Source organism: Carlito syrichta, unplaced genomic scaffold, assembly GCF_000164805.1.
Source record: "Carlito syrichta isolate Samal-C Ts95f unplaced genomic scaffold, Tarsius_syrichta-2.0.1 Scaffold302552, whole genome shotgun sequence".
NCBI classification, from domain to species: Eukaryota; Metazoa; Chordata; class Mammalia; order Primates; family Tarsiidae; genus Carlito; species Carlito syrichta.
In genome coordinates, this window is record NW_007246648.1 from 28,064 (window position 1) to 40,309 (window position 12,246).

The 12,246-nt window shown below is 39.3% G+C and overlaps 1 protein-coding gene across 1 annotated transcript in view; it reads left to right on the plus strand.

Annotated features, from left to right (window-relative positions):
- ERO1A (endoplasmic reticulum oxidoreductase 1 alpha) overlaps window positions 1–12,246 on the plus strand; it is a 53,091-nt gene that overhangs the window by 3,584 nt on the left and 37,261 nt on the right. Inside the window, exons 3-5 of the mRNA XM_008056835.2 lie at window positions 5,656–5,775; window positions 6,571–6,654; window positions 11,390–11,428. Of these exons, the coding sequence (XP_008055026.1) occupies window positions 5,656–5,775; window positions 6,571–6,654; window positions 11,390–11,428 (243 nt within the window). The remainder of the gene's footprint in view (window positions 1–5,655; window positions 5,776–6,570; window positions 6,655–11,389; window positions 11,429–12,246) is intronic.

Here is a 12,246-nt window from a genome sequence, read left to right on the forward strand (position 1 = left end):
CATTCACAGAGTTGTTCTGGTGTATTTTTGCCAACGGATCCATAATTTTCATGTTCCTTTTTATGGTCACAAAACACAATAAAATGAGATACACCCAAAAGTTCTTCACTGCATCATTTTTGAGCATATTATTTCTTTATCTCCCCTCAGCTTTATTGAAGTATAATTGGCAACAATTGCATATATTTAAGGTATGCAGTGTGATGTTTTGATATACATATGCCCTGGGAAATGAGTACCACAATTAAGCTAATTAGCATAGCCATCTCTTTATATAGCTACCTTTTTTGTGTATGTGTGAGGTGAGAATGTTTAAGACTCTCAGCAAATTTCAAGTATACAATACATTAAAATTTAGCCTCCATACAGTATATTATGTCCCCTAAACTTATTCATCTTAAACTAAAAGTTTGTATCCTTTGACCAACACTGTCTCCCATCTTGCAAATAAAGACAATTTTATTTCTTTATTTAGATTTGGATGCCTTTTGTTTTTTTCTCTTTCCTAGTTGACACTCTGAAGATTTTTAAAGTTAGTTCATATAAAATGTACATAAGGAATATAGCTGGGTGTGGTAGTTCATGCCTATAATCCCAGCAGTTTGAGAGTCAGAGGCAAGAGGATTGCCTGAGCCCAGGGATTCGAGACCAGCCTGACCAACTTGGCAAGACTTTGTCTCTACAGTAAATAAAAAAATTAGCTGGGTGTGATGGCGCACACCTGTGTTTCCAGCTATTTGGAAGGCTGAGGCGGAAGGATTGCCTGAGTCCAGGCAGGTCAAGGCTGTGGAGGCCACGAGCGTGCCACTGCACTCCGGCCTGGGCGAGAGAGGGAGACTTTGACTTAAAAAAAAAAGTAAACAAGTATATAAGGAATATATTCTTAAAATTCTTTGAGTGGAAAAATAGAATGATAATCCATAGTAGGGCTAGAATTTGTGGGGACACAAGAAAACTATTGAAAGCGTGTTTTGTTTTGCCTTTCATTGCACATTAAAGGGTACAGCTAAGGAGAGATCAGTGAACGCACAGTCCAGTGTAGTTTTCTTTTGTCTTGCTTTTTGCATTTGGTCAAATCAACCTGAGTCGAGGGTGAACGTAACGAGGATTCCCTCTGCAACTAACTTTTGGTAGCCTGGTTCTTTGTTCCACTGGGACTGCAGATATCAAATCTTTGAGAAGTCTAAACTGCAAATTTGGCTCTTTTAAAATTTATTTTTTATGGAAATTTTGTGGCCTGCTTTTGGGAGAAATGAGTCCTTTCGCTGGAAACATTTACACAGAGCCAGGGTAATAGTAATGATTGATAAACACTTGCTGAGCATTTACTTTGTACTATTTTATCTTGATATCAAACCTTTGAGAGGGGAACTATTATTATCTTGCATTAAGATAAGAAACTGATGCCTAGAGAAGTTAAATCATTTGGATAGGGTCAAAAATGAGTAAGTGGCAGAGATGGGATTCCAGCCTAAGAGGGTCTGATTCTGGGGCCTGCATGCTAGCTGTTATACATTGCCTCCCGGAGGACTGTAAATTGAGGCCGGTTTTTGGGAGGCTGCAGTAAAATGCCTTCAAAGGCTTTCCAACTCTTGAAGACCAAGACTTTAAACTGGGCCCTGTTATGTATCAGGCCTACATCGGTCCTTATATCTACCATCCCTCGGCTAGGGCCCCCCCAAACTTTTTTTTTTTTTGAGTTCAGGGGTCTCACTCTGTTACCCAGGCTGGAATGCAGTGGCACAATCGTGGCTTACCACAGCCTCAGCCTCCTAGGCTTAAGGGATCCTTCCACATCTGCCTCCCCAAGTAGCTGGGACTACAGGTGTGCACTACCATGCCCAGCTACTTTTTAAAATTTTTTTTATAGAGACAAGATCTTGCTATGTTGCTGACTGGTCTTGAACTCCTGGGCTCAAGCAGTCCTCCCAATGTGCTGGGATTATAGGCACAAGCCACTGCGCCCAGCCGCAATTAGGGCCTTTTTATGCCCACCTATTCGATTGGCCCCTACTCAAGGCAGATGATTACATGATACCTAGAGCCTCGAATTTTGGCATGCATCCATCATTTTGGGGGTGGGGAGGGATGCTTTTTGAAAAGTTCAGATTCCTGTGGTAGGGCCCAGGTTCTCTTTCACTTTGGAAGACAGTGTAGCCATTATGTATTAATTTGTCCTTTCCCTGCATTGTTCCATGTAGTAGTTGTTTATGCAGCCTCAGGTGGTCCTGGTGACTGACTGGCACCTGTCTTTTGGTCTTAGTGTAGGTAATACTTTGTTTCCAGGATCTTGGCCTACTCTATGAACTGTATTTCTACCTCAGCCCTTTCCTGAGACTCTGTTCTGGAAATGTGCCTTGTTCTCCAGTTTCTAGAGCTGGGCCTGGCACCCACCTGCCACACTCCCTCTGGGGATCAGGTTCTGCTGCCCGTTGGCAGGCTGCTCCGAGTTGTCAGAAGGCTTGTATTTCCTGTCACTGAGCTTGCTCCAGCCGCGGAAACCCCTGCCACCCGTGCTGCACTTCCTTAGCTGCCCTGCTGCCTGTGAGCGTAGTTGGTAGTACTTTCTGCTCCTTATCTAAGGGGAGGGGCAGGAGAATTAACAATCCATCCTTTGCCTGCCTTCTCTCCCTTTGAGGTCTCCTGGCAATAACCACCTCCGCTCTGCAGGATTTTGCGGTTTTTTCTGAGCTGGGGCTTCCTAGTGCGTCCTTTGTCCTTGGGCTATAGACAGGTAGAACGTCGGGTGCAAAGGGCTGCCCACTCCCTCTGTGTGCTTTACTTGCTCTGTGTGTCCCTGCTCGTGTGTCCATGTGCACTGGGCGCACCGTAGGTGACATGGTGGTAGTACATAAGTATAATGAGACAGTGTGGTGCTGATCTCCAGGGACGAGTGACAGTGGACAGTGCTTCTTCATGCATTCATCCACCCCTTCCACAAATAACCACTGAGCATCAATCAGCCTTGTGCTTCCTGGTAACACAGTGCCGAGTACTGGGAATACGCAAGCAACTGACATGATTTTCCTCTCAAGGATTTTATACGCGAGCGACACAGAGGCATTCAATACTGCGAGGCATGTGACTTTATATAGCAGTGTGTGGAGTATCCTGGGAGCACAGAGGAGGACAGTTCACCCAGCTATGTCCCCAAGGGACAGCTCTGTGAAAAAGCTGACACCTAACTGGGTCTTGAAGATATAGGTTTTCCTTAAAATAAATTCCTCAGGGGGAAAATGGATCACCTCAAACTCTTCCTCTCAAGTTTTTCATGTGTTTTTTCTTTTGTGACTTCATAGCTCTACTTGGCATGTATTCCGTTGGCCTTTGCAGTCTCTTTGTCTGTCATTCTTTGCATAATCTTTGGTATTAAAGGGGAGAAACAGTAACTATTTTTTGTCAGTTCTATATTTAAGAATCAAAAGAAGGTATGAAAAATTATCTAGATAAAAAGCACTTTTGTGATGGCCAGATGCTGTGACTCATGCCTATAATCCCAGTGCTTTGGGAGGCCAAGGTGGGAGGATTTCTTAAGGCCAGGAGTTCAAGACCAGCCTGGGTAACATAGTAATATCCCATCTATACAAACAACAACAACAACAAAAACATATGATGGCAGGTACCTATAGTCCCAGGTTTTCAGGAGGTTGAGGCAGGAGGATTGTTCAAGCCAGGGAGTCTGAGGCTGCAGTGAGCTATGATCTTGCTACTGCACTTCAGCCTGGGTAAGAGCTAGACCCTGTCTCTCAAAAAAAACCCCTACTTTTGTGTTTGTTAGTATCCAAAATTAGGACTCTAAGATTAATGTGTATTCAGAGAATTTTTAGTAGGAAGCAAGGACAAATTTGCATATGAAGTGAAAATAGTTATTACATATAAAATATGTAGATCAGATTTTTAGAAACAAAATTAGCCCACAACAAATAAGACTAGGGAAATCAAGAAAAACTCTCTTGAATTATTGCTGCTATCATCCAAAGTATTCTTATATCTTAGGTAAAACAAATTCCGTGTATATTCCATTTTATAATGTTCTCAAATTAAATTATAGTGTAGGATTTTACAGATTCCAAAGGGAAAGCATTGTAACTCATTATTTCAAAAAGTGTTGTTTATTTGCTTCCTTACCACTAAATTAAATGTTTTTTGTTTGTAACCAGGCGTGGTGGCTCACACTTGTCATCCCAGCATTGTGGGAAGCAGAGGTGGGAGGATTGCCTGAGCCCAGGGGTTCAAGACCAGTCTGGACAACTTGGCGAGACCTCTTCTTTACAATAAATAAAAAAATTAGCCAGGTGTGGTGGTGCACACCTGTGGTTCTAATGAACATCTAAAAATTTTAGTTTCATATCTGCTAACATTGATTATAGTTAAGACATCAGTTTTAAGTATTTGAAGATTGGGATTGGCTTTGAGGTCTGTAATTTCTAAGCACCATTCCACACCTGTAAGAAATTTTATAGCCCAATATTTGAGGGTCGTTAGGTCCTTATGACTTATTTATTGTCTCTTTCCTTTGTTTTTTTTTTAATCTTTGAGTCAGGGTCTCACTCAATCAATCAGGCTGGAGTGCAGTGGCACACTCATGGATCACCACAGCCTCAACCTCCGAGGCTCCGTCGATCCTTCCACCTCAGCTTCTTGAGTAGCTGGGACTACAGGTACATGCCACCAGGCCTGGCTAATTTTTTTATTTCTTGTAGACACAGAGTCTCTCTATGTTGCCCAGGCTGGTATTGAATTCCTGGGCTCAAGCAGTTCTCCCTCCTTGGCCTCCAAAATGCTGGGATTACAGGTTGAACTACTGCCTGACCTGTTGTTTATTTTAAAGTTAATATCATTTATTTTTATACATTCACCAAACTTACCTCTGATCTGCACCCCCTGTGGGAAATTAAAATAATGGAAAGACAGTGAGAACTGACTTAGGAGACTGCAGAGATTCAGGAAAGCTCGGATAGAAATGCAACCCAGCTTCACGGAAGGACAGCTGGAAGTGGGAGTGGGAAGCCCTCAGGCATCCGAAAAAAAGTTATTTTTATAACTTTTTTTCTATTACTATTTTCCCTCTCTAGCTCCTGTTTCTGCTTTCTTGTGTGTCCTTTTTTTTATCTTCAAGAATTCTGAGGACAGTCCTGCTTTGTGTATCTCTTAAGATCTTTCCTCTCTTTGCCAGCTGTCTCATGTGCGCCTTAGTTCACGTGATGCAATGTGATCTGAGTTCACTTTGCTTACTTGTCTAGCCACAAGGAGAAACCTCTCCCTCTTTGTCCATTTCCAGATTCCTGGAGAGGGGACTCTGACCTAGTTTAGGTCAGAGGCCCACCCTTGGTCAGGTTAACTTTGGCCTGGAAACCAGGGATACAAGATAAGTGGCTGTCAAGGGACCAACTCATGTGTGTGTGTGTGTGTGTGTGTGTGTGTGCTCATGTTTGAGCTTAGTGTACCTTACAGAAGAATCCACTGCATTCCCTCCGGTGTAAGAGTAACAGTATTGCTAGCTTATTGTCATACTCCATCTCAGGAAATTACTGGCGGTAAGGGGAGGCTAAGGGTTTGTTGAGTGGGGGGCTGTTCCATAACCACCATGTGAGGAAAAATAACACTGTTGCATCTAGGACATTTCAGTTTCATATTTCATTTTCTTTGTAACAGGTTAGTGGTTACCTGGATGATTGTACCTGTGATGTTGAAACCATTGATAGATTTAATAACTACAGGCTTTTCCCAAGACTACAAAAACTTCTTGAAAGTGACTACTTTAGATATTACAAGGTATTTTTAATTCTGTTTTTTGTATAAGAATACTTAAATTTTAAATGGATAATTATGTTTTCTTAAGAATTACTAGGCTTCAAAATTACTTGTGGATATTATTTACAATTGATATAGGCTTTATTAAGACAATTCAGTTTGTGAGTGAACCATCTGGTTCTGAAACCACCCATCGGATACTTTTAATTTTAATAACTGAATTTTGCACTCTGGAGTTAGAAACTAGTTGGTTAAATTGAAGTTAGAACAGAACTGTTATATTGTTATCAAAATAGTGAGTTCATAATTTTCTGGAACATCAGATTGACTATAGTATGTTAAAATAATTAAATAATATTCTTATATAGAAGAATGATTTTATTCTGACCTATGTTATTTTAACAAGTCACTTGTATTTTATCTTGATATGTCAACTGGAAGAGTTTAGAAAAGCTGATCATTGGAATATGTAGTTGTAGTCTGAGTTAGCAATTGTCTAGCTATTCTCTACCTGTTACCTGTTTCTTGTTTGGAAAGAATATGAGTTGAGCGGTGATGATATGAACTTCGTTGGCTCCTAGGTGCTACTGTCTCTTCAGTGTCTAGTAGCAGTTGTGTCTTTCTTACCAAGTCTACTGATTTACTTACACCAGCTGCACATTTTTACAACTATTGGAACTTGGCAACAGATAAATAGAAAAAACAGAATAATTGCAGTTGGTAACATGACCAGGTGATAGCACTGTAATTCACATCTGTAAATTATAATCTTGGGATCCTTATTTTTATAACTTTTTTTCTATTACTATTTTGCAGGTAAACCTGAAGAGGCCGTGTCCTTTCTGGAATGATATCAGCCAGTGTGGAAGAAGGGACTGTGCTGTCAAACCTTGTCACTCTGTAAGAATCTCTGATGCATTTAAAAACTGTTACTTCTTTTTTCCATTCACTACAACTTTTTAGAGAGGGTCAATATAACTAAAATAATATTGCAGTCTTTAGTTTCAATGTAACAGTCAATATTTACATATTAAAAGCCCAAATTTACAAATATAAAACCTATCTTTGGATTACACTGCCTTCATAATAATACAATTAAAATTTGTGGTTAATATAATCCTTTGACTTATTAGGGAAATATAATTCTTTTGCCTCTATATTTCTCTTTCTTCTCACATCTTACCCAAACCAAGTTATATATATAGCATAATAAAATAAAGTTAAGCGGGGTACAAACAAAATCTCTCCCCTTTTTTTGGGGTGGGGTATATTTTTTCCTTGGATTTCCCAGCCACATGGGGGTTGAACATGGACAAAACACTTGGTTTTACTTAGAAATTCAGAGCATTAAAATTTGAGGTATTCTGTGAAAGCAGAGATATTTTACACTTTGTTATGGTAAAATATATACAACATGAGACTTACCATTTTAACTGTTTTAAGTGTACATACAGCTCAGTGGCATTAAGTACACTCACTTTGTTGTGCAACCATCGCCAAACTGAAATTGCCTGTCAGACAATAACTATTCATTCTCCCACCACCTAGTCCATGGCGACCACCATTTTACATTCTTTCTCTATGAATTTGGCTACCTTATATAAGGGGAATCATACAATATTTGTTCTTTTTGCCTAGTGTACTCCACTTAGAATGATGTTTCCAAGCCGATCCATGTCGTAACATGTATCAGAATTCTCCTGCTTTTTAAGGCTGAATAATCATATTCCACTGTGTGCCTGTACTGTTTTGTTTGTCCATGCTTGTGTTGATGGACTTTTGGGTTGCTTTCACCTTTCTGCCTTGTGAATGATGCTGCCGTGAACATGGTTGCACAGATTTTGGTTTGAGTCCCTACTTTTATTTTTTGAGGGTATATACTTAGAAGTGGAACTGCTGGATTGCATGTTGATTCTATGTTTGATTTTTCTGAGGATTTGCCATGCTGTCTTCAACAGTGGCTGTATCATTTTACATCCCTACTAGCAATGCACAATAGTTACAGTTTCTCCAGGTCCTTGACCATAATGCTACTTTCTGTTTTTTTTTTTTATACTAGCCATCCTAATAGCTGTGAAGTGATATTGTAGTTTTGAACAGTTTATTTTGTATATATAAATATTGCACATAGACCTATCTAGCATGTGGAATTAAGTACTGTAAAATCCTGTTTATGAGTATTTTACCATGAGAATGAGAAGCATATTTTTGTTATTTTAATCCTTGTAGACACAACTTTTTTGCAAATTTAAGTATTAACTTATTTAAGGATTAACTTATTTAATACCTTGTTACTATTATTAAAGCATGAGCATATCATTAAAGTGATATTAACAATTTGAATATTTTATTTTATAAGTTTTTGCATTTATGGTTTAATAATAGGAAAAATTAGTTGAGGAAATTTAAGTTTATCAGTATGTTGTTAATATGAGTTAGTAAATATAGTAAAATATGGTAGATGCTTAATTAAGGAATTTAGTTGTACTTCTGCATTAAATGGGCTTTTATTAACATTAGTTGGAGAATCTAGTTTTCGGTTATTATGAGATTGAATCTCATCTTGATATAGCAATTGTTTCTGATTGCTGTTAATGAAGTATAGGACTAGGGCTGCCACTTTGAAAAGAAAATTGGAGGTAGCAGAAAACCCAAAAGATGTTTAGCATAAAGCCGGGCTCGGTGGCTCAGCCTGTAATCCTGTGCCTTTGGGAGGCTGAGGTGAGTGGATTGCCTGAACCCGCAGGTTCGAGACCCGCCTGGGCAGGCAAGACCTTATCTCTACAATAAAATCAAAAAATTAGTCGGGTGTAGTAGCGCTCGCCTGTAATTCCGGCTACTCGGAAGGCTGAGGCGGAAGGATCGCCAGAGCCCAGCAGGTCGAGGCTGCAGTGGCCGGGAGCGGCCACTGCACTCCAGTCCGGGTGACAGAGTGAGACTAGCTCAAAAAAAAAAAAGATGTTTAGCATAAAACAATAGCTTAATGATGGGCATGGTGGCTCACGTCTATAATCCTAGGACTTTCGGAGGCAGAGGTCAGAAGTTTGCTGAGCTCAGGGATTCGAGACCAGCCTGGACAACATGGCGAGATCTTGTCTCTACAATAAATCAAATAGCTAGCCTAGTGTGGTGGCTAGTACCTACAGTTCCAGCCACTTGGAAAGCTGAGGCAGAAGGATCACCTAAGCCTAGCAGATGGAGACTGTGGCAACTGTGAGCATGCCACTGCATTCCAGCCTGGGTGACAGAGTGAGACTGATTCAAAATAATAATAATAATAATAATAATAACAGTAATAATAATAGCAACTTAGTGATTCCCAGGTTAACAGACTGTTGGTTGAGTTGTATTGTATTATAAATTCCAGAGGAAACACATTTAAGAAATGCTGAAATATATATTTATTATTTGGCTTGAATATGCAGAAATGCTATACAAAAAAGAATCCAGTGAAAGTTAGCAATTTGTGCTGAGAAATTGAGATAGGGTCTAGTTATTTCAGTTTCTGTAGAACTGGACAGCATGCCTTTCATGCCTATGCTTTGTTTTTTTTCTTGAACTGATGTTACAATGAGGAAAAGGCTTTTTCTTTAAAAGATCATTGGGGATGTGGTGGCTCATGCCTGTAATCTCAGCACTTGGAGAGGCTGAGGCAAGAAGATGTTTTAGAACAGTAACTGTGGGAATAGAGGGTGGAAGGTGAGGAGTTGGAAGAGAGACTATTAAAGTAGTGGCAGTTAGCAACCAGGTGTAATTTGGTTCACTAACAAATACTTTGTGAGGGCCTCTTGTGTGCCAGGACCTGGGCGTACAAGATGAGCTCTGCCTTTGTTCAGTGTGGGAGAAAAACGCTATCTGATCATTTCAATACCAATGCAGTACCCCCATAATAGAAATAGTCTGAGGTGTGCACACCCTGAGAGCTGAAGGGATGGGAGGGTGGACTGGGGAACTGGGAGGAACTCCACTCCAGCGACAGTGAGGGGATGCAGCATTTACAGAACTGTCAAGGCATGCCTGAGCTCGGTTCTAATAGTTCCTGAGAGGGTGGTAGTTTGGAATCCAAGAGCGATTAAAGATCATTTCAAGTGCTTTGGAATATTTGCTTCTGCCTTGCACACCTAGCATTTGTATTATGCATTACCAATACCTAGCCACCTCACTAACCTATACTTTAGTGTGCATCTAGATGGAAGGGCATTGCTTGATAACCACAGTGTCATTATCACACCTAAAACAGCAAACAGATCTAACTTGATCGATGTATGCACAAGGCTAAATACAGTTAACTTACTACTTCAGATGGTCTTGTGCTGTTTTGTTAATCCCTTTTTGGGTTGAAAAGAAACAAAGACCAGTTTCCTTTTTGTCAATACTTTGATTTCTTTTTTTAACACATTTATAAACTCAGTTCAGGTGGCACCCTGTGACCCATCAGGAGATAGAAAACTAATAAAGATTGAAGTTCTCTTCCTCATACTTGACACTTTGAAAACCATATCCTTCAGTTTGCACCCTGATGTCAGAGAAAATCTGAATGAAGCAGTTGTCTGCCTGTAAAGGCTGGAATCTCTCTTTAAGCTGAAAGGCCAGTCATTTATTTCTTTTATTTTAAGGCATAATTCTTTCGACTCTATTATTGGCCAATGTGAAAAAGAATAACAATATTCATCGTTAGTCTGGAGTAGGAAATGAGCACTCTGATGGCAAAGTATTTTTGGAGATCAATTTGGCAAATGCATTGAAAAATTTGAAAAGGTACATTCCCTGTGACCAAGCAATTCTACTAGGAATTTCACTTAATAAAATAATTGGACAGATGTTCAAGGATGACTTAAAAGCAGTACTGAATGTTATAAAGATGTTAATTCTTCTGAAATTGATCTGTATATGTGACATTGTTTATTATGTGAAAACATTAGAAACCATCTAAAAAGAGAATGTACATTGACCTAGTTCAAATTCTTGCCAGATACACAGTAAAATGACGATCAGTGTGGGTTCTTCCCTTTGGGCAGGTGAATCTATTCTAGAAATATACCTAGCATGGGACTAGTGTCCTACAATTTACAGCATCTGATACATCATTATCTACTCCCAGTATTAAGTATAGGCAGTTAGTTCCTGTATTAGTGTCTAACACAGTTAAAAACCAGTACCAGTGTCCTCTGAAATGAACTAGGGCTCCTTAAGATATGGTTGACTCCAAAAGTGGAGCAAGAGATATAACGATAAACCTGGAATATCTTGTTATCACAGGAAAGCATAATGCTACAAAGGTCCACCGGAGTGAGATCAGAAGGACACAGATGTTAATATCGAGTCAGCTCTTAGTGGGTCTCCTAATGGCCAAATATGGCACAATTTGAACATCAATAGAAATAATGGCTAAGTGACTTTTTTACCTTTCTTTGTAGTAATTTGCATAAGATGTGATCAGCAATTCATAGAAAAATTTGTTGAATTTTTATTTAGTTTTAAGAAATCATATAAATATTGCTGAGCTATTCTCAGGTAAAAAAATCCAATTTCAGTAATTTGTTTTATGAATTTTTATTATAAATCACAGGTATTTAAAATGTTTTTTCAGAAGACAGAATAAATGTCATCTGAAAACTTTTTTTTTCTTTTTCAGGATGAAGTTCCTGATGGAATTAAATCTGCGAGCTACAAGGTATGTTCATATACTTCTAGATGGATCTTAAAGAAACGCTGGAAGAACCCTTTTCCTGTGCTACCTCCTGCCCCCTCTGCTTCCCTTTAGAATGAGACCCCTTGAGAGGTATTTATGCCCTGTGGCTCCAGTTCTTTCTGTTTGTCTGTTTGTTTTTGTTTAACCTTTTATTTAGCAAATATCAAAGACAAGTAAAAGTAGAGAAAAAAACAGAAACATGTATCCATCACTCAGCTTCAGCGGTTATCAATGTGTGGCCAGTTTTGGTCAGTTTTGCTTCATCTCCATTTTTCTGCTGATTTTAAAGCCACGCCATCTATGGGATTCTGTTATAGCAGCCTGAACTCTTTAAAACAAGTAGTGTTGCCCCTGTTGGTCACTTGGAGTTAGCAGTCATTGGTGCTGTGGCCTTTGTCATACCTACAAGCTTCCAGGCTGCCTTTTGACTGGTCGCGGAAAACCTGTGAAGCTAATAGATTTGACTTGTGAGAAATATATATGGGAAACAGAGGTTGAATAATCGTCCACAGAGAAAATGGTCTTGCTGCCATTGTTTTATCATTTCCTGTTTAGTGTATATTGACAGCTGTATAGTTATTTTATGGTTATTTTATTCCTTGGTAATGCCTTTTTACTTTGAAAGCCCTAAGCTGCCAGGCTACCTTTTGACTGGTCAGTGGAAAACCTGTGAAATTAAAGGTTTGGCTTATGAGAAATACATATGTGAAACAGAGGCTGAGCAAGTCTGCATAGACAGAATGGTCTTGCTGTAGTGGTTTTATCGTTTACTGTTTACTATAAGTTAATAACTGCACTTA